The 21,953-nt window shown below is 28.1% G+C and overlaps 4 protein-coding genes and 1 long non-coding RNA gene across 8 annotated transcripts; 2 read left to right on the forward strand and 3 right to left on the reverse strand.

The window, feature by feature from the left end:
- Positions 1-898: 898 nt before the first annotated feature.
- Positions 899-5,536, forward strand: LOC118448722 (CUE domain-containing protein 2). Of its 2 annotated transcripts, XM_035882313.2 has the most exons (6): positions 899-1,181; positions 2,000-2,030; positions 2,109-2,198; positions 2,292-2,628; positions 2,688-2,861; positions 2,988-5,536. In XM_035882313.2, exons 3-6 carry the CDS (start codon positions 2,110-2,112, stop codon positions 3,246-3,248), a joined length of 861 nt encoding a protein of 286 aa, XP_035738206.1. In that variant the 5' UTR covers positions 899-1,181; positions 2,000-2,030; position 2,109; the 3' UTR covers positions 3,249-5,536. The 2 variants fall into 2 exon arrangements, with proteins under 2 accessions (XP_035738206.1, XP_035738205.1); XM_035882312.2 differs by lacking the exon at positions 2,000-2,030 and having other exon boundaries at positions 900-1,181.
- Positions 5,537-5,842: 306 nt separating this feature from the next.
- RIOK2 (RIO kinase 2) lies at positions 5,843-9,656 on the reverse strand. The gene is made up of 5 exons (XM_035882310.2): positions 9,397-9,656; positions 9,175-9,316; positions 8,710-9,088; positions 8,351-8,635; positions 5,843-8,273 (listed from the first exon to the last, which is right to left on the reverse strand). The coding sequence occupies exons 1-5, from the start codon at positions 9,460-9,462 to the stop codon at positions 7,601-7,603; spliced, it is 1,545 nt and encodes a 514-aa protein (XP_035738203.2). The 5' UTR covers positions 9,463-9,656; the 3' UTR covers positions 5,843-7,600.
- Positions 9,657-10,063: 407 nt separating this feature from the next.
- LOC118448717 (uncharacterized) lies at positions 10,064-15,668 on the reverse strand. Its single transcript, XM_035882294.2, has 4 exons — positions 15,476-15,668; positions 13,884-15,065; positions 11,627-13,807; positions 10,064-11,560 (listed from the first exon to the last, which is right to left on the reverse strand). The coding sequence occupies exons 2-3, from the start codon at positions 14,814-14,816 to the stop codon at positions 11,672-11,674; spliced, it is 3,069 nt and encodes a 1,022-aa protein (XP_035738187.2). The 5' UTR covers positions 14,817-15,065; positions 15,476-15,668; the 3' UTR covers positions 10,064-11,560; positions 11,627-11,671.
- A 528-nt stretch (positions 15,669-16,196) lies between these two features.
- Positions 16,197-17,208, forward strand: LOC118448723 (uncharacterized). Its single transcript, XR_014981936.1, has 4 exons — positions 16,197-16,352; positions 16,424-16,573; positions 16,644-16,869; positions 17,071-17,208. It is a non-coding gene; the product is annotated as an uncharacterized LOC118448723 (long non-coding RNA).
- On the reverse strand, positions 16,328-19,695 carry abo (de-etiolated protein 1 abo). 3 transcript variants are annotated; one of them, XM_035882304.2, is made up of 10 exons: positions 19,663-19,695; positions 19,257-19,396; positions 18,381-19,172; positions 18,172-18,309; positions 17,919-18,063; positions 17,725-17,833; positions 17,448-17,643; positions 17,086-17,369; positions 16,787-16,993; positions 16,328-16,714 (listed from the first exon to the last, which is right to left on the reverse strand). In XM_035882304.2, exons 3-10 carry the CDS (start codon positions 18,786-18,788, stop codon positions 16,531-16,533), a joined length of 1,671 nt encoding a protein of 556 aa, XP_035738197.1. In that variant the 5' UTR covers positions 18,789-19,172; positions 19,257-19,396; positions 19,663-19,695; the 3' UTR covers positions 16,328-16,530. The 3 variants fall into 3 exon arrangements, with proteins under 3 accessions (XP_035738197.1, XP_035738198.1, XP_035738196.1); XM_035882305.2 differs by lacking the exons at positions 19,257-19,396; positions 19,663-19,695 and having other exon boundaries at positions 18,426-19,245; XM_035882303.2 differs by lacking the exons at positions 19,257-19,396; positions 19,663-19,695 and having other exon boundaries at positions 18,381-19,244.
- Positions 19,696-21,953: the final 2,258 nt, after the last annotated feature.

Below are 21,953 nucleotides of genomic sequence, written 5' to 3' on the forward strand. Positions count from 1 at the left end.
TTCACATTTCGAAGATCGTGCATTACCTCTTATTGTAAAAGTTCTAATAATTAAGAAAAGAAGATTGATTTCTTACTCGAAAATAATACAGTATACGTGTAAAAGAGCGGTATCGCGCAAATATTCAATCAATCGCACGATATCGACTCTATGATTGGAAAGTATATGTACATTGTAATATGTGAAATATTATGTCTTATAAATAAACAGCTATTACAACGTATGGCGAAATAACAAATTTCTACATTTTTCACTTTCCTTCAATGATATTAAAATTGTATGAAATAACATTAATTTTATAAATACAATATTTATTCATCGTCAATAGTATAACAATTTTAATTGCATAAACTTCATAACTGAATTTATAAAAGAGCCGCACTCACTTGCCAAATCGATTAACTTCAACAAAATAAAAAGTAGAAAAAATTAATAAAGATATATACATTATTATATTATTCAACGACCATAAAAATTTTTGTCACTTGGTGGTGTTAAGTCTAATTATTAAGGAAATTTATTTTAAATATAATAACTCCAATCAAAAAATAAACTCCAATCAAGTGTATTAGGACTAAAATTAAAAAAAAAAAAAGGAAACTTCTGAAAGTGTAGTTAATTGCTTTGATCTATAAACGGTTCAAATCATATCGATCTAATAGAAGCCCAACATTATCTACAGAACAAATTACATTACCGACCCAAACTTATATCATACGCGAAATATATAACAAGATGGCGTATGGATGATCCGAAGAGGCATAACCATTTATATTGTAAAAATAGTAAATGTTTCGCTCCTCAACGGTGAGGTCGCCCTTCTCTACTCGTAACACAAGGAGAAAGCGAAGTAGAGAAGCGGAGAGAGAGAAGGAGAGAGAGAGAGAGAGAGAGAGAGAGAGAGAGAGAGAGAGAGAGAGAGAGCAGAAGAAAAAGAAGAGATAGAGAGAAGTGAAATGAAACTAAACGAGTACTAAGTTACCCCCGCTTTTCTTTAAATCTTAGTGCGCAGCGCGTCGACCATCACGGAACGCCACTGTACCTCCCTCTATCCCTTCTTACGTCGAACTGTCAAATCCGTGGAACCTTGTTTGTATACGAAATTTTTATCGAGCCTTTGGGGTTCACATCGCGTCCCGAAGAACACGACAGATCGAACGTACGAGACAAACATAAATCAGGTTCGTACTCGACTCGAGCGTCCTTTATAATGGGATGAAAGGACTTCGGCGTCGAACGAAAGGCTTTTTTCACGCCTTCACCAAACTCAAAAAGCTTCAACTGTGATGTGACACCGGCGCTTTTATCCATAGACCTGTCGCTTCGTTGTCTTTTCATTTTTTCCTACTTTATTATCGTCAACGTTAATCAGTATCGTTGTTGTGGATTTTTCAAATGTTTGTCTTCTTAATCCTCTAATTAAAAAGTTTCTTCCTTCCTTGTCTACACATACACAGAAACAAAAGAATTCTATCCAAATAGCGTATACCTAACTCAATGTGAAAAATTAGCTGTCGTTAATTTTTGTTTCTCTTAACCTAACATAAGATCAATGACAGACGATGATATTATTCGTAGGTATACGTCACATATGTATATATGTATATATATGTATGTACATACATGACATAAATATTTTATAAAAATCACGATGATTCGTGAAAAAACGATAATACGATGATCTCTCCTCCTTTTGTATACGTTTGGAAAGTGCAACTTGTGTCACTTATAACAGTAGTTCTTTTACTATGTTACATGCAATCCAAATACTTTCTGCTTTTTCGTCTCTTCCTTTTTACTACGACCTACTTTCTTAGTTTTTTCTTTTTAATTTAAAATCATCGCTCATTATTTTCTTTATAATTCTTTAGAAAAGAAAAGTAGTCACGTCCACATAAATTTTGTATTTTTCTTTTAAATAAAAAAAAAATATCTCAAAGATCATTTGATCAGTTATTCAATTGGGATTAAGAAAATAATCTACTTTTTTTTATTTGAGATTTTGACATTCAACATATAATTGTATTGAGGTAAAAAATAATTTTATTTAGTTCATAATAATAAATTAATATTTGCTGTTATATGTAATGATCTCTTTATATATACAGAATGAGCCGCATAATGGATGAGAAAGAAGAGTTAGTAAAAAAAGCTTTATTTAGCTTTGTGAGGAAACAAGTACCTACTGCACAGCTAAGGTAACTTAATATCATAGTTAATTAATATTTATTACTTACTATATATTCCTAAGAAAAATATATATCTTAACTTTGATTATTGTGTTTTTTTAGTTTAATTGATGACATTGTACTCAGCTATGTAGTAAGCATGGTAGAAGAAAATGCTATGGAGGAAGAGTTAGATGTAGATGGTCTATGTGAAATGGTTTCTGCTTGTCTTCCTGAATTTTCAACAATTGAAAAAGAAGCTGTATCAAAATGGTTAGTTGATGTTGAGAGTAAACTACGTCAGGGAAGTAAGGAAAATGAAAACTGCCAACCTCATGATCCATTGAGTCATATTAGCTTGGCAGCTCTTTTACCACCTGGTACTCAGAGAATGCGAGTTCATCATCTCTCAGAAACAAGTGATGCGGGTAGTGATTCCAGCGGAGAATATTTCTCTGAGGTACATATATATATAAATACATTATATTTATAATTTAATTACAATTTCTTACTTTTCAGGAATCATCTTGGCATCAAGTCGCACTTCTACAAGAAATGTTTCCAGCAGCAAGCCCAGCTGAAGCTCGACATTGTTTAGCAGTTGCTGGAGGTGACATAGCCAAAGCAGCACAATTAGCTTTACATCGTCAAGAAGCTGGTCAAAGTATTGTTAGTAATCTCACATTTTTAACGGTATGTATTTTCCATAAATATATTCTTATATATCTATTTCCAATATTTTTAATAATCTAACTACAAGTACATACTACTTAATATGTTTACATGAAAAATAAAGAAGGATAAATTTATGTATACTAGCCCAATGGTCGAAATAAAGCTAGAGTAAATGACGAGGAATTGAAGTCACGTATCATCGCCCGGTATAGTTACGTCGACAGGGATGATGATTCTCGTGAGCATCGTCCGGTTGCGCCTAAAACAGAACCAAAGAAGTTAGTGCGCTATCTCGACAATAAAATCGTAAGTGTAAAAGGTGAACGTTATACTGAAGTGCGAAGAGGAGGCGAAGATGAGGAAGGCAACGAAGGCGGTAGAAAACGAGGTCATTGCCGTCCGTAACCAGTCCCTCTGCCTCCACCACCTGACCCACCCCCTTGGAGGCATCTGATTTCTAATTAAGCCTTCGACTTAGATTTCTCCCATCTCGCTTATGTAGTGATATGCGTGGTATGTATTGGAAGTATTGGATTTTAACAAATATCCTGGTGACGTCTCTCTCTAATTGATATTATTATATTTTTAAAAATATTTGAGATGGTATATTCTTTTTCTTGACACTGTATCACATGTTATAAGAAATGAACAAATATGTAGTACAAAATAAGTTTATGCTCGAATAATATTATGTATGTACTTATAAACAAATATCTGCGAAATTGTTGAAATCCAATACTTAGTATATGGATACAAATTATGATATTTTTTTGATCGAGCGTACAATGGCCATGAAAAAAATACTTGTATCCATTATTTGGATATATGGTTGTACAGTTAGTGAAAAATATTCTATTGCAGGTAAAGTGATTGATGATTAGAAAAGACTTATAAGAAAAAAAGATTTATCATAGTATAATATGATATAAACTTAATCTAGCAAATGACAAAATTTTTTGACTCGCAACTAATGAATATATAATAACATGTTTTATGGAGACGAGTTAACCATGCATTTTCAAAATATTAATTAACAATTATAGGTTCCTATACAAGCAACATTTACATATTGATTTATGTAAAAATTAAGATATTTTTTGACAAAAAAACAATTTTCTTATGATTGCATTATTTAAAAATAAGCTTCAACCAAGTGAGCTGGCTATTGTAAACTCGGCTTTAGCCCATTTATTCCTACAATAATCTGTCAACGACCTTGTTTGACATTTTACATTTGTGCATACCTTCATTTTTATTGCTTTTTGTGCCGCATATTATTTATTAAATATGTAAGAAACATTTTGTTTCTTACTACATTTCTATTAACACGTATCTTCTTGCATTTTTAGTTCATCTATAAAATATATCGATAAACCTCCGATAATACGAGAGTATATAGTTTCTAAGTGTGATTAGTTGCTTCAAAACTAAATACATAGACACCATAAAAAGTTTCTCTTACTGCATGTTCATAGTGCAGAGAAACTTAAGCATTAAATTATTCCTATGATGATGTTTGCCAAGTAGTGGCAGAATGACATATACAAAACGAATTTCTGATAATTGCACTCTTGATAAAATAAAATATAAAAAAATAAAATTTTTTTTGGCACATCTATTCAAAGATTAACGAGTAACAGCTATTGTACTGTTATAAAACTAGAACTTGTATGAAGCATTTTAGTAAAATGTAAACCATTAATATAAATAAGATTATAAAGAAAGTCATTGTCCGTTAAATAATCAAAAATCGTCAGCCAAGAATAAAAATGATATAAAAGTAAAAGGCATAATCTTTTAAGAGTATCAACAGCATAAAGTCTTCTTTATTCGGTTATAGGTAATGAATGTACGTATGAAAATGTTTGGTATTATAAATTAATATAAAGTTGTAGATTTCGAATAATAAATTTTAGTATACGTCTTAGGTAGGCAAAAACATATATACTACATATTTAGGCGGGATAAAATTTGCTTACCACGCCATATGATTTACCAGTATTACTATTGTTATTGCTATCATTGCTACCTTTAAAAAATAGTATACACATAACTACCAGTTTTTCGTGTCAAGTAATATGTAATCTATGATAGAAAACTTGATCAAACAGTTTGTAATCTTTTCATGCTGTTAATTGTGACATGTACTCCGCAATACTATGTTTATATTGCACATATTGACAGCAAACTGATAGAAATATAAAATTGTCATCTGCTTCATTCTTGCTGTCAACTTACGAAAAGATAAATTTTTTATTTCTATATTTTTTAATCATTTTTAATCTTTTCATTGTGTATAAAATGATAGCATTAATCAGCTCTTTAACTTTAATTGTAATACAATTGCAATGTGTACACATTTTATGTGTATATATTTACTTTTATTCTGAAGTATGTTTAATCTTAGTAAATAAGCAATAATATATATTTTCTGCTAACAAAATATCGTTTAGCTGATGTTTTCTTATATAGCTTGTATAATTAATATATAATATTAATACAAGATATAAATTATATGGTAAAATAAAATCAGCATGCACGTGTAGTTGAACATATTTTAAAGTATATTACTTTTGAGTTCTATTTAGAAAGATAGAATTACTTTTTTTTTTATTTCTTTGCAAGGTTTTACATACTTCATGAAAACGATTATGGAATATATCATACATGTCTCATAACGGGCCAACCCTTGCCATAGATAATTATAAATTATATATATATATATATATATATATATATATATATAATATATTACTATATTAATAATTATAATCTCTGCAAATATGTTCGCTGTAAACTAAATGTATTCTACTACCTGTGAATTTAAAAATGAATGCTGTTAATCTAATATTTCAGAAAGTATGCATATTAAGTGGTTATAATATATATATATATATATATATATATATATATATATATATAAATTATATATATATATATATATTATATTAAGAAATATAAATAGAATAAACAATAGAAATAAAGTAGAGTACTTTAGTTTCCTGCGATATTTCTGTAGATCTCAGCTTCATACAATATATGCATTTTGGACAGTGATTTCTAGATTACAGTACTACATTGTAGAATATAGAAATTTCGTTTTTAATGTTTATTTCTAATTATGTTGTAACTATTATCTATATTGTTATCCTTTATCAATCACATTGTCATGGCTCAGTTTTGTTTTATTATCGATTCAATAAATTCGATGATTCCATAGAATTTCAATAAATTTTATAAATCCAATTGATTAACAAATAAAGAAGCAATGTTGCATATATTAATGACATTGAAAAAAACAACAAGATTGATGCCAAGTGCTTAATTAAATAAGATGTTATATCCCGTTAACAACATATAGTAACTTCGGGGCCTTATGAGATGGTTCAAAGGATCGAATTGATATCAATATTTTACTTTTCAATTGAAACAAGTGTTACACGAACTCGTTATTAATGTAAAAAAGATGTGTCTGACGTTGCTTTTTCTTTCGTAATTTTCTCTCGATATGATAACCCACCAAACAAATTAACGTACTTATAAAAATTTATGACATACATTTATATGTTTATTATACATTTTTTCCTATAGAAAAAATAATCATTAAGTCACCATTTTATAGACGACTGATATAACATATATATTTATTTTTACTTTTATTATACATTTAATACTTACACCATTGTTTGAATTGTCATTATATATTTGAATACAAGGATAAAGTGCACTGTTTTATTGTATATTAGTGAAAAAAAAAAACTATTATTTTTTTTGAAGCGCAAACGTTTCAATTTTTTCTTTTTAGAAATTGGTTCGCAGCATTGCTGTAAGACCTTATTGTATAAAGTATCTTGTAACTAATGTACTCACACATACTATGCTTCGTACATTCAAAAAATACGTATACATCAATACAACAATACAATGTCTAAGTGGTTTCTAATAACTCAGACATTCAAAGACCTCATTGAATTTTTTTAATTACATTCTAACGATTTTCCTACATTCCTTCCATGAAAAAAGTTTATTTCTTTTCTGCTATTATAATACCTAGATATGTATATCTTTCCTTATAGAATTTGTAATCATTTATCAATAGAAATTATAAATAAAATATCAAATTATAAATGAAATCACAAACACTTAAAAGCTCGTAACAATTCATGTAGCTTTTTTATTAGATGCATATCTACTGCTCAAATTAATATTTAAGCTAAGTGAGACTTAAGCATTTTTAAAAGATTTAAAATCAATAAAATAAATATTTTATATATTACAAAAATTTTCTGTAAAGAAAATTACCGTGGCGCCATCTAGTGTTATTGTTAGAAATAAATTTTGTCTACTGTAGATAAGTCAGTTTTGAATTATAAATTCAAAAATATATAGATATTTATTATATTTGAATAAAAAAGAAACTAAACATAAATAGTTTGCTTGACAATATTTTCATTGTAATAAAGAAAAAACAATTGATCACATTAATAACATCGATTGCTTGGGTGTTGATTAGAGATTACTGCATATGAAGATTTAATAAAATTCTAATACAAAATGAAATCTAGTAGGCATTGGATAGGAAATAATTTCATTCATAATGGATTATCCAAAAAATAACTTAAAAACTGTATAGTGTACGATGGCATATGTAAATCATATAAATCCAATTTATATTTGCAGTATTATCTATGCACTTTTGTATAGTAAAAATACATTCTTTTGTTATTGTTATAATAATTTAAAGATAAATAATAATCTTACTCCCAGCCCCATATACCTGTAGTAGACTGTTTGATAGTATCTCTATTTTCCCTTCTAACTCTAGTTACTGCACTAGCTTCACCTTTCACTAGAATCTTTCTAGAAAGGCCCTTTTTTTCTCGTTTTTCTAAAGATTGTTTTGTTCTCTTTTTTATTACATTCGGTGATATAGTGGCTGCTGTCGAAACACTTCTGACACTGTTTAGATCACTAAATTCATTATCATCAATAGAATCAGTCTCTAATGTGTTAGTACAATTTGACGAAAAAACAGTATTTAGATTTGCCATAGTTCCAATTTCGCATGGAATGTCAGGTTTATTTTCTATCGATTTATTTTTTTTATCTATATCATCATTATCTTTACTGTCATTTATTTTGAGTTGTCTTATTCCGATATTTGTATCAACTTCTTCTTTTAAAGATTCAATTTTTTCTTCCTGTTTATATCTTGATGAAGGTATATCTTCATGCATCAATTGTTCCACTTCTGATCGTAAATTATCTATTTCATTTTCGACATTTAACTCTTGAACATTATCATTATCATCATCATCATACGTTCCGTCACTTTCATCCTTTTCAAAACCCATTTCTATTAATAGATCTTTTTCCATTTGTTTTGTAAGACCACTAGCTTTAATTTCTATATCAACACAATCTTCTCGTCTAAAAATATATTTAAACATTGTCATTAACAGCATAATTGAAAATGTATGTTTAGAATAAAAATTTATTTGACTTACAAAACATCTTTGAAGGTAGGATAGAGTTCACTTTCATATCCAAATCTTCTTTTAAAAAAATCACGAATACAATTGACATCTCTTTCAAAATAAAGCTCTGCATTTATATGCTCGGTGGAAATCATTTGTGGAAAATCAATAATAATTGGTTTACCATCATTCGTTATCATAATATTAAATTCATTAAAATCACCATGGATAACACCATAATTTCCAAGTGTGACAATTAAATTCATCAATTCATCATACAATGCTTCCACATCACTTACTTCATAAACACCACACCTACACAATGAAATTTAATGTATTATAATAAAATTAAATATAAATAATAAATTCAATTCATAATAAAAACTTACAAAGGTCCACCTTCAACCAGCTCCATAACAACACAATGTCGATTAAAATCAATTGGTTTTGGTACTGGAAATCCTCTATCCATGAGCGCTTTCATATAAGCAAACTCTCTTGTTGCTGATATTCGAGATAGATACAACCAGGATGCAGATTTTCTGTGCTGATGGTAATCTCTTTTTCCTTTGATATTTCTGAAGCATGTTCTACCTAATCTATGTAACTTCAAGCAGACTGGATTTCCTTCTTCGTCTGCAACTACATAAATGTTCGATTCTTTTCCAATACCTATTTGGTTGCCAAAAGAACCAACAATGCCTCTTTGTGTCAATACTTTTAAGGCTAAGTAATCATAACCAGCATTCGTCAAACGATAACCATCATCTGAAATAATACATTATATATAATTTAATATATATATGTATAGTAAAACAGTAATAATTAAAAATAAATTTTTACATATAACATACAATGTTTTCCTCTTTCATAACTGAGTAATCGATGCTTACACAGTTCCTTTAATAATTTATGAACTCCACCATAACGCAAATTTGCTATTTGTGCAGCAAGTGAAGCTGGTACAAGTTCATGATTTTTCATACCCATTTCAATCTAAAAATTGCAAGATTATCCATATACACGTATTTGTAATAAATCTTGTACTATTCTGCTATTTCTGTTTTTATACTTACAGCCGTCAATACACGGAAATCTTCCTTCGTTAAATAACGTAACATCGTAACATTTAACCTTCCCATGATGACTTAACTTTAAAAAATATAACAATAAAAATTTCCTGGATGTTTCCTTAAATTATTTGTTCAATATCGTTCAAAAACTCTTTTTATTTAATGAGTAACAATAACCTATACTACACTATGTTATTAAAATAACTTTGTACATACGACCACATTGGTAGTCCGTTTTTTCAATCGTGAATCATGTTAATATAGAGTGTACATATAATATTTGACCAACAGTACTCAACACTGGATAAATATTTTTACGTCATATTGTTTAGCACCAATAGCGAGCGTGCGTAGAGTCACCAATCAGTAACCACTGCTAACCAATGAATGTAATTCACCATATTAGTTTTTACAATTTCTTTACGCGCGAATTATAGCTGCGATTCAAAAATCTCTGTAATACAAATATGTTTGAAATTCTTTGTATAATGATATAAATTAATGTAAGTAATAAATTTTTTGTACTTATCTTTCAATACTTCTCATATTTCATTACTTAATTGATCTAATCAAGATTTAAATTTTTAATAAATGTTGCCTTTATGTTATTTTATTTTTTTTTTTTTTTTTTTTTTTTTTTTTTTTATAAATGTACAAAATACTTCGTTACAAACATGCAGAATATACATACTAAATATACTAGATTAAAGTGTAATGGTAAACGATATCACAAGCTATGGTACAAGCTCTCATATGGATAATGGTTTTAACCTTTTAACTTATAGTAACACAAAAAAATTTTATTTCTCTATGTAACCGACCATCAAACGTAAATACTGTATTTTTTATTGATGAAACAAACATTATTATTTATTATAGCATTTTAATATTTTTTGTTTCTTTTTAAAGAAAGAGAAATGAAAGAGAGTTTAATAAGGAACATAGTTATATTTGAAATGTAATTCTTAAATCTAAACGATACTTACTAAAGTTAAGCATTATATACATATCACATTTATACTAGGATTTACATATCTTCAATATTTTAAAAGTGGAATTCCCAACATAGAAACAGATATGTACATATGCCTGATATTTTAATGCAAGTGTATTATTCGTAATATATGATAAGTCAAAATGCACCTTGATTCATAGTCCAATTTATACGTAAAAAATAACTAGTTTATGTAAAAATACTAAATAAACGACATAAAATAAAAACATAGTATTTATAAATTATCTACCAAATATAACAGGCTTTAGGTAATGATACGTGGAAGTTAACAATGTCTTACTATTTTGTAACAAACATATATCAGATATAAACTAAACTTCTTATAAGAAACAATTTCGATTATATTGCCGTGTAACTTTTTCAATATATCTTGACACCATCATCCTTGGTAATACTAATTAGCAATTTTTAAACATTCAGCATAAAGCTGTGTTAGTCTTATTATTATCATCTCACAACTTATATGTATTTCCCTTTATAATGTGTTGTAATGATGAAACCAATAATGATATCACTTTACATTATAAAGTTAGATGTTACTTCTTTTTTTATTATCTATTATAACTAAAGTGCAGAAAAATTGGCCCCAGATTATGATCAATCATTCTACACTAAAAGTAGTTTTAATAAACATTAACCAACACCTTTTGGAATAACTTTCGCATTGATTAATGTCTTAAGATAATTACTTAATATTATTAAGGTATTACAAGAAATAATTGGCCTAATTTTAACATCCTCAATTATTTCATCAATGATGTTAGTTTTTAAAATAATAATTTGGTTAATATATCACTGTTAGAATAGGATTAATTTTATAAAATTTACATTTACGAATACTGTTAACAATAATGTATAAAAAATTAATATGAAAATTATATTGTATCATAGATTCGTTTCTAACAAAGATTTTTCTCATTTGTTGGTGCATTCAGCTTTAAATCAGAGATTTTTCTTATAAGAATACTATTAACATTAAATTAGGTTCATAAAAAAATAAGAGAGCAAATACATTAATGCCAACAAAAGGCTGTATTATGTGTTTTACTGGAAATACTGAAAATAAGAATGCCTTACATGAATGAATATAAATCCATTCTTAGAATATTGCCACTAAAAAAATGTGGACTCTTCAGTTATAATTAATTAAATCTAAAAAAGATATGAATTAGTAAAAATATTCTAGTTAACGTATTAATAATGATTAATAATAAATACCTTGTTTGTTTTACTTTCTTTTAATTATATCTTTCCATTTATAATTTATACATAATCAGATCTATCTATATCAGTCTCATTGCTATTAATTTCAATATGTAAATCTTCTAAGGAATCAACTTTTTCATTTTCTCCAAATATAGATCCTTCATCTGACAATTCTAGGTCATTGTTTATTATTTTGTGCTTTTTACGATCTCGTTCTTTTTTATGGGATTTTTTTATTGAAGTTGCTTGCAACAGTCTAATATAATTTTTTACCATTAAACAGTTAGGTGGAGTTCTATTAGATGAGGTAGTATCATTTGTTAGCATATTTTTTCTATCTTTAACATTAACATCTTGATTGAAACTTTGGGGATTTTTATAAATTGTAATTGTAGAACTTTCCCCATTATTATTACTACCATCGTTCAATTTGTTGGTTGAAGAAGTATTATCAGCTAAACTTGATTTATTATCATTTGGTTTAGAAACTATTGTTGAAGTTCTATGATCTACGACCTGTAAAAATTCATAATCATTTTTCTTTAAAAGTAATTTTTCTTGTTCTAAAATAAGGCTTCTATGTAACCCATTTCCACGTTTATCCTTTTTATGAGATTTTTTAATGGAATTAATGTTAGGAAGTAATTCTATTGTAGACATATTTTTGGGCGTTGATCTTCCATTTTGATCAGACTGTTGTTCCTCTACTGAATTACTTTTTTCATTATTTGCAGTCTTTCCATCATTATCTGTTTTTAATAGATCCGTATTATGCACTGGTAATACTGTACAACCAAGATGTCTTAGAATTGGCGTTATACATCGAGATGCATCAATATTCATTATCTCTTCTTCAAATGAATCATTTTTATCTGACTGTACATCATGTAAACAATCAGATTTCAAACCAGTTTTTAGTAATGGTTTTCTTTTCTTTATTGGTGTACAAATTTTGAACTCCTCCGTACTTCCACCCTCACTTTGTGTTGATTTAGAATTGCACAATAAATGTAATAAATCATCATCTGATAAATTGGACAATATTTTTCTTTTACTAGGAGACAGTTTATTGTTAAATTTGATATTATCTAAATGTAAATTAGACATAGTATCACTGTTAATAGATTTGTTCTTTATTTTTCGTTGATCTTTCTTGTTTACGTCATTGTGCATTTCGCGTTGCACATTGTTATAATCTGCATCTCTATTTAACAATTTTTGACGTCGCATAAATTCTGAAACAATCTTATTATGCTTGTCTTTTTTATGTGATTTTTTAACTGAACTAAAGTTTGACAATAACAATCTGCTAGAATTAACGTTTTCAGGTGTACTTGCACGAATATTAATTTCTGTATCAATATTTGCTAGAATATTATTATCATTTTGATCATCTTTTGATACTTCCGAATGCTTATTTTTAGTAGTATCCAATTTTTCTTCTTTAAGTTTATGTTCAAGACTTCTAGGTAAAAAAAGTTTCTTCCTATTTTCATCTTTAATCTTCTTATGAGATTTTTTAATTGACTCAGTTTGAATATATTGTAAAAAATTTATATGATTTTCTGGAGTGATTACTCTTATTGAAGATATAGAATTTGTTTCAAGTGCATTTGGTGTTACTGGCCTGCTTTTTTCATTGGCATTACTAGTACTTGGTAAAGGATTCTGGGAAACTATGCTACATGTTTGTTCTTCAAGGCAAGAACTAGATTTTGTATCCATATTACTGACATTATTCATAATTTGATCGTTTTCAGTTTCATTTGAACTATTTATCAATTCACAACAACCAATACTATTTGTTGATACATTGTTACTATTTGAGTCACAGTCCATATTATCTTCATTTTTATTAAGATCAAGATCAGTATGGCATGTATTAATTTTTTGTTGTATATTTCCTTGTTCTATGGATTCTATAGAATAATCAAAAATAGATCCTGAGTCAGAAAGTTCATCACCTGAATGAAACATTGACATTTTTTTCTTATTTTTATCTTTTTTATGAGATTGCTTAATAGAATTTGTATCACAGACAGATACAATACTTTTTTCAGCCATTGGTGGAGTTAAGGGTCTTTTTTCTGTTTGCAAATTATCAAATTGCTCAACCATGAAAGGATCTGTTAATTTTTGTAATACATTTGCATGCTTTGTAGATAAATTATCCGTTTGTCGTAGAGATCTTTCCTATGTAAAAAGGAATACAAGAATACTTGTACAGTAAATTAATAAAAATATAAGTTCAATAAAAAAATATTTTTACCTTTTTATGACTCTTCTTTATGGCACTCATACTTTCAGGAACAATGGAAATTGTATTTTCAGGTGTACATGGTCTTTCATCATCCTCGTTAGAAAAATCAGCATACAAATTTCTTGGTGTGCTGATATTGCAGCGAGTATTAAAATTTAACGCTTTTCTATCTTTATTGAAAGAATGTGGAACAGGCAAACTACTCATTTGTACAATGTCATCAATTTTTTCTTTAAGACTAAGACGTAAAGATGGAGAAGAAATATCCATATCTGGAGATGAAACATACATCCTTTTCTTGGGTGTAATATAATTCAATAACTTTTTAGTCTTTGTATTTCGCTGAGAAGGAGTTTGATTTTGATTTTCATCCATAGAATCAAATGATGTAAGTAATATACTATTGGTACTAGAATCACTTGGACTTGTGTCAAAATTCAAAGTTTTATTAATTTTAGGTGAAGATGAAGTCAAATTGAAATTTATATTATCTCGTGAAATTCTGAGATTGGAAAATTTCTTTGGACTTGGAGTTAAGTTAAAATTTAATGTCTTTTTTATTTTCTTTCTTTGATTATAGAAAGGGCTACAATTAAAATTTAGTGCTCTCATTATTTTAGCTGATCTTGTTAGATGCTTATCATTATCAAAAGAGCTACTTCCTGAACTAGAATTAGGAGATTTAAATAAACGATCATTCTTAGCATTATCAAAACTTAATGATCTATTTATTTTATAACGAATGAAACTTCTATTTCTTCGTGGTACTGATTTACTAAGTATTCTTGGTGATGTATATGCTCGCTTCACAAAATATCTATTATCGTTTGGTGGACTCAGATCTATAATGAATTTCTGTTCTTTTCTTTCATTATTCAAATTGTGTTCTTCTGTACAATCATTTTCATTTGATGTTGTACTTGTCATTTGATTATTAAACATAATCTTATCCGTTCTTTTTTAACAAAAATATAAAACATGCACGTATACACGTTTTTAAAAAAGCTTTTTTATCTTTGTATTATATCAAGCTTTGAATGATTAGTTAATAAAAATAATAATTAATAACTGGAAGATAAACATAATACTAAACTTCAATAAACTAAGTAATCAAATTGTAATAAACAATGTTAACTTTTTATCATAACTGTTCTTTAAGAATATATTTTAAATTGTATTTCAGCAGAATATCTGTAATAAAAAAAAAACATGATAAATAAACAAAGGATATTGATGATAATTTGTAATAGTTTTAAGCTTTTTGTTGAAAATAATACAACTGTATGATCTTCCTCAGAATATAAACGATTCTAGAAGTGAATATAATGAAACTACACGAAGGATGCAACATCTTTGTTAAATAAGGTCTGCATTCTCATATAAGAACGCAGCATTGACCGAGCGTGGTAATTAGGACGCTTTCATTGAAAACTATAATGGATAATTTTATACGTCAAACAACGTCATCTTTATAACAGTAAAATTTAGAAAATATCATTTTTATATAATGAAATATAAATATATGTTAGAGCATTAAAGAAAAAAGATGCAAAGAAGCTTGCATGTTTGAATAAGTAAAAAGATGTACACGCTTTACTTACGTTTCCAAATATACATGGACGCCAGAATCAGGTTATCTTGTATTAATGTCGTGCTCGAAGATAAGTTTCTTTTTTTCCCTTTCTTTGTCTTTTTATACCAATACTGCCGATTATACTATGAAATGTAATATGAATAATATCCAAACACCATTGCACGGCCGTAGCTCACGTTACATCCTTTTTTTATGATTACGACACGTAGCTTGTAGTTCTTTGGCGTGGGTTATAGGTGGTGCTGCAAGGAGCTCGAAGGAGCTACAGGTTGCTATAACAATGGCGGTCGAAAGGAATGTAAGATTTTTGTGGCCAATTATGGTTCGATCATCAGATGAATATCAAATCAATCTAACATTTTTTTTTTACTTTGTTTCTATATAACTTCTTATCTTTCTTCCTTTTTCTTTTTCATAAGTTGATTTTTAAATATATTTAATACATAAAATGTGATTTTCACAAATTATCTATCACGTCATTATAAATTGTTTTACTAATATGTTTTTTTTAATTTATTTAATTCTACTTTTGTATTCGTATGATGTAAATTTATCTTTATATTGGGAAATGATTGGATAATGAAGCAAGATGTATTATAAACATTAATAAAAATACAATTTGTATAAAGCTAAAATTCTTCAAAAGTTTATTGTTAAAAGAATTAGTTTTTTTATAACTTATTCTTCTTTATCAATATTTTGTATTTATATCAATTTTTTGTATATTATATTAATGTTAGAAATGTCTTTATAATCTTCAGCATAAAATATTATGGCAAAAATTATTTTATATTATTCCGCTTATGTACAATAAAGGAGACAATTGTGACTCTAAATGATGATATTAAATATTGAGTCCTTATTATTTTGTACAAAAAATCTAGGTATAAAGAATTTTATATTTACATTTATATCTTGCCATATATCAATATAAATATGATATTTTTGTTCTTAGATAGAAAAGTATTTTATATACTACCAAATTATTTTAAGCAGCTTGATAAAACAGAGCAACAATGTCTTGAAAATAGAAATTTTTGATACAATATTATTATACATCATTCAGATATGCCTTATATGGAAACTGACAATGTATTCAGCATTGGTACGTTGAACTGATATAGCAAATGGATCTGTTGGATGAAAAATAAACGCTACTAATCTTCTTGCTGCAGTTGGTGCTGTACGACCAAACATTCCTGCATACATTTTGAATTTTAGAAGACCTGAATCACGCGCATAAAAGCTATGAAAAATAAAAAATTACATGTTAAATTATAATCAAGGTAATATAAAATAAACTTAAATACCAATGTACCGAATAGGATGTTCTCCAGAAGCTTTAGGTCGTTCCATCATAGATACCCATTTATCATCATAACAGAACAAAGATAGATCAAGGTATGGAGAACTTGAATAAGATTGAGCACAAATTGGTAATTGTGCAAGTAATCTTTTTGTCGCCTCTGTAATACCACCATATCTGGCACTGACTATTGTCTGTTTAAATCTCTGTTGCATTAATCTATAGAATTCATTAAATTGTTAACAAACATATTTTAAATATGAAAGTAATTTTTTGTACATCTTTTTTTTATGTAGAAAAAAATGTAGTACCGTGCATAAATATTATTTGACGGGGAACACATATACTGGCAATCTGTACTCATTCTAGCATTTCTAAAAAAATCACTGAAATTTTCAAATTGGGTTAATAATTGAGTAGATGCATTATCATATACTGCCAAAATTTTAGCAGTCTCCATATTATATACAACAAGAAGAGCTGGTTGTGCATTTGGTTCATTTGCCTGAAGAGTTGCAACTTCTTCGCTAGCAAACCTTATAAGTATATGATTTGCATCCAGTAATTGCATCTTCCACATTCTCAATGCATTCAACTGAAATATTATATCAGAGTACAAATGTCAATAAAAACATGTTACTTATGATTAATTACGTATTATGATTTAATATACCTGATCAAAATATTGATAAAATCGTCTCAATTCATATGGGTCATTAGTTGTATCACTTATATATTCTGCCCTTCTATATAAAAATACTAATAATTTGTGTTTAAGGCTGTTTATTCTCGTATCCCTAAATGATCTATAATTTACGCCACGCCATGCACCAAATGAAAATAAATAAGCTTCATCTCCCATACAAAACCTATTTTTAAATGTTTGATATTTATTTAATAACTACTTTTTTATGCTTAGAAGAAAGATGGTTAAATGGTTGTAATCATACCTTCCTATTAACTTGATATATATAAACATTCCATTAAGAATTTTAAATACATGTATAGTTTGGTGTTGCACAGATAACACAGCCAAAATATCTTTGTATAAATACAGACCTAAAATTTAATATGAATTAATTATTTAATATTCTTTTGTAACAGAATTATTTTATATAATATATTATAATATTTTATACAATACCTTGATTATGTGATAAATATATTTTATCAACTTTGAAATGTCTAGTATGACATAATTTTCCATCTCGTATATCAACTAAGTGCAGAGTATAATCCTCTAGTGGAGATCTTGGATTGGGTGTCAATGCTTCATTATTTGAATAAATCTTAAAAAACAATGCAATGTTAAAATAATCTTTATCGAATGAGATTACCGCATGATATTCTAAAGGATATTATAACTATATATTTGCAATATATTCTTCTATACATACTTGATAAAAATGAGGCCTGAGTTCATCAGGAATATGTGCCGCAGAGCCAACAATAACATAACGACAATCATCTGTAAATAGACTACATTCTCTATTTAATTGTTGATTGCACTGAACCACATTAATTGTCCATTTAGCCTATAATTATTTTAAAAATTGTTTAGATTAAACCACACTAAACTTAAAACACGAAATTACAGGATAAATACCTTGAAAAATCGACTGAAAACATTGCATCTTATATTAATACTAACATCATCATTTTTATGTCCTATGTATTCACCTTCAATGTCAGCTAAAAGATCTGCTGCAGCAGATGCTCCACGATATTCATATACTTCTATAGATGTTTGATCTGCACTAAAAGCAATCAAATATTTTCCATCTGGACTGAATTTCCTGAGAAAACAAGGAGGCTTTTCCACATTCATAATTGTAAAATTTGGAAATACATTTTGATAAAATTGTCTAGCACTATGAACATGAGTTCCAGGATATGGACAGCCAAACGTTTCTCTTCTTCTAAGACGTACAACAACATTTTGTGGTCCGAATTTTCGAGGTTTAATAGGAAAAGGTTCTGTCACAAATTCGATTTTACCATCTTTTTCAGCCATTCTATACAATTCCGAAGAGTATACATAACACGTGGATATACGAAATAAAAATACGTTTGTTTACAAACAAAATTGTAGCATGTACGTATAATTTCAATACGAGCACGAAGTTTCAATTCATGATAAAAATTAATAATAAAATATTTAATAACTTTTCATCATCCTTTTTCATTATGGCGTAATAATAAAATACAACGCATTACTAACGTATACAGGTTAGTGTTTTGCAAACAAAATCCGTTTCAACGTTTTTAGCTGAATAACAATATAACATTCACTTTCTTCTGTTTTAACAAATAATTTCAGCCGTTTGTTATTTTCAATTTTATATTCATTATAAAATAAACTTAATTTTTTTAAGAATCAGAGATCACGTCCATTGTCCTACAAACAGCGATATTTTTCGTTTAACTGACAATACTGAAGTTTTTATAGGACTTCAACGTTTTAAGTTCTGTAAATAGTTACCGCCGTATTGGTAGATGGCTATAATAAATTTCTTAGGATTTTGGAAAATCTAACAGATTATTCAAGCGATCAAGGATCAAATCCCACCAAGAAATAAAATTTTTGCATTTTCTTAAACAATCGATGATCAAATTCACCTTCTGCAAAGATTTTCATTTTATATTAAAAAATTTTGAATTAATGTTGAAAATCGAAAAAAAAATATACATGAACAAAAAATTTGTAATATCTAAATATTTAGAATTTATCCTAGGAAATTATATAAATAATAATATAGAGCTATATAGTAAACGTATAATTTTTCATAAATAAATAAATAAATAAATAAATAAATATAAATATATATGTATCTTATATATAATAAAATATTAAATATTTTAATAAAATATTCTGAAAAATCTATCACATAAATAAAATCAATTTGATAATATGCTTCATCAACTTTATTGTAGAGTGTACTGATGTATCGATAAAAATAATTTATCATTATCGATAATTCAGTTTTGATTAACGATTGACTACTTATCGCTCATAGCATATACGATTGCAGCGACAATTATGGAAAAAATATGAACTATAAAAGCAATAGGGAAATACTGTTTCTTGCTATGCGCCTATTGTATCGCCGGTGTATAAACTCATATAAATTATATCTCTCTCAAACGAAATCTAACAATCCAATTAATATCTGAGAAGAATTTTTATATTGCAGTGAAAATCTGACAAATGATAATATATCTAACTAAAGCAAAATAAAATCATAAGCCAAAACTTTGAAGATAAATTAATTGAAAAGTATTTGTTATATTTTTTGTTTCTAGTTAAACTTATATAAATAGTTAAAGTGTATTTAGTTCTATATTACTTGGGTCAAAATACATAAGATCATATATATAAAAAATAATAGCAACAACTGCTAGAAAGAAAACCGCTGATGTATATCTTGATTTCTCAAATATGTGGATATAATGGCGAATATAAATAGGATAGAAAATAAAATATGGGTAAATAAAAGTAAATATAAAAATAAATATGAAATAATGAGAAATAAAGAAATTAGAATTTTTCAATGTTCATTTAAAAAATTATTTAAAAAGTTTACAATATATAATCTGCTTATCTATCGAAGTATAATTAACAACGTAGAATGCAAGTACTTTAACGTTCAGTTAAAATTAGAAAAAATAGATTTTGGAAAGGCATTTAAATATGCAGCCATTCACTCAGTGTTACTTATATCGCAAGTAATATCAAACCAGGTTTCACCACATGAAGATTGTTACATCTGAAGACCCAAATACATAAAATCCGCGATACCGGGGTAATATGTCATTTACCGAGAATTCTGACTCCCAATATTAAGGGATTTGTGAGGAGATTTGCTCCCCGCTTAAAAATAGTAGGACCATCGTAACGTTGGATTCAATCATCACACTAGTAAGTATGACTGTACGTACTTTCCGAATTTCGAAAAATAAAATGAAGTAAAAGGTAGGGTATAATCGTGCCCATGAACATTTACGCCTGTGCGCAAGTGTTATTATCCTACCCGTATGGGAGAAAGAAGATATATCCTCTCTGTATACAATGCGGAAAAGTTCTAGAAGCTTCTGTGTAAAAATCTAATCCCACGATATTGAACCGAGCCGCTAAGCAATACATAGGACCCATGTCGATATACTGAATTTTCGTAGACCATCTGACCCGCCGATGATTTGTCCCTCAATGATCTAGCTTTAAGAAAAAAAAGATTAAAAGAAGAAAAGGAGGAGAGAAAAAGAAAGAGAAAAAGAGAAAGCAAAGATGAGAAGAAGAGAAGAAGAGAAAGAAAAGAAAAGAAAAGAAAAGAAAACCAGAATCAAAGTACCAAAATCTAGTTCGATTTTTGTGTACTAAAAGAAGATCTGCCCAAGATTCTTTCCAAGGGTTCATACCCAAGAGCTCCTCCCAAGGGTCCCACTCGACACTTATAAATAATAATTAATAAGAGTAAATAAAAATAAATAGGAAATATGTAGGTACGATGGCGAGTATAAGTTGGATAGAAAAGTTTTCTGTGCGTTTCCCTAAAAAATTACTTTAGAATTCTATTATATCCAATCTATTTATCTGTTGAAATATAATTAGCAATGTAAAATGTAAGTACTTCAATGTTCAGAATTAGACTGAAAAGATTTCGGAAAGGTTTTGAAATATATAGTCATTTGCTCAATAGTACTTGCATCTAATAACATTTCGATATATCTCAAGTACTATCAACTCAGGTCTCATCACGTAGAGATTACTACATCTGGAGACCTATGGGCTAACAGTTACTCTACTTTAAAATCCGCGTTCCCGATTTTCTAATTGAAATTATGAACAATAAAACGAAGTCCACGGCAGAATTTTTAATCGTATCCGCAAACATTCACTTAAGTGTTAAAATAATGGTGACTCTATTCTAAAATCTACGTTCCTGGCATTACCGAAGTAACATGAGTTAATCGAAAATTCTAACTCCCAACGTTATCTTGGCAAGAAGCATGGTCCTCGCTTATGGATGACAGGATCGTGGCAACATCGGCAGCTACATATACCGTTCTCTAACATGACTGATCTTCTATTCGTTTCAAGCAATCGAATGAAATCGCGTCTGCGAGAATTCATGCCTATGCCCGCTGATACGCGCGAGTATATTCTTCCTATCCTATCCGT

The sequence above is a fragment of the Vespa mandarinia genome, chromosome 3 (genome assembly GCF_050613455.1).
Source record: "Vespa mandarinia isolate Hongniang chromosome 3, ASM5061345v1, whole genome shotgun sequence".
NCBI classification, from domain to species: Eukaryota; Metazoa; Arthropoda; class Insecta; order Hymenoptera; family Vespidae; genus Vespa; species Vespa mandarinia.

What these genes read in the sequence shown, in the direction of transcription:
- LOC118448722 (XM_035882313.2), top strand. Translation starts at nt 2,110, where the DNA reads ATGAGCCGCATAATGGATGAGAAAGAAGAGTTAGTAAAAAAAGCTTTA. An exon ending in GTACCTACTGCACAGCTAAG is followed by an intron (nt 2,199 to 2,291) that starts GTAACTTAATAT and finishes GTGTTTTTTTAG; the next exon opens with TTTAATTGATGACATTGTAC. An exon ending in GTAATCTCACATTTTTAACG is followed by an intron (nt 2,862 to 2,987) that starts GTATGTATTTTC and finishes TATGTATACTAG; the next exon opens with CCCAATGGTCGAAATAAAGC.
- RIOK2 (XM_035882310.2), bottom strand. Translation starts at nt 9,462, where the DNA reads ATGGGAAGGTTAAATGTTACGATGTTACGTTATTTAACGAAGGAAGAT. An exon ending in TTATGAAAGAGGAAAACATT is followed by an intron (nt 9,089 to 9,174) that starts GTATGTTATATG and finishes GTATTATTTCAG; the next exon opens with ATGATGGTTATCGTTTGACG. An exon ending in CTGGTTGAAGGTGGACCTTT is followed by an intron (nt 8,636 to 8,709) that starts GTAAGTTTTTAT and finishes TTCATTGTGTAG; the next exon opens with GTGTGGTGTTTATGAAGTAA.
- LOC118448717 (XM_035882294.2), bottom strand. Translation starts at nt 14,816, where the DNA reads ATGTTTAATAATCAAATGACAAGTACAACATCAAATGAAAATGATTGT. An exon ending in TAAAGAAGAGTCATAAAAAG is followed by an intron (nt 13,808 to 13,883) that starts GTAAAAATATTT and finishes CTTTTTACATAG; the next exon opens with GAAAGATCTCTACGACAAAC.
- abo (XM_035882304.2), bottom strand. Translation starts at nt 18,788, where the DNA reads ATGGCTGAAAAAGATGGTAAAATCGAATTTGTGACAGAACCTTTTCCT. An exon ending in TATATCAAGTTAATAGGAAG is followed by an intron (nt 17,644 to 17,724) that starts GTATGATTACAA and finishes ATTTAAAAATAG; the next exon opens with GTTTTGTATGGGAGATGAAG. An exon ending in TCTGGAGAACATCCTATTCG is followed by an intron (nt 16,715 to 16,786) that starts GTACATTGGTAT and finishes TATTTTTCATAG; the next exon opens with CTTTTATGCGCGTGATTCAG.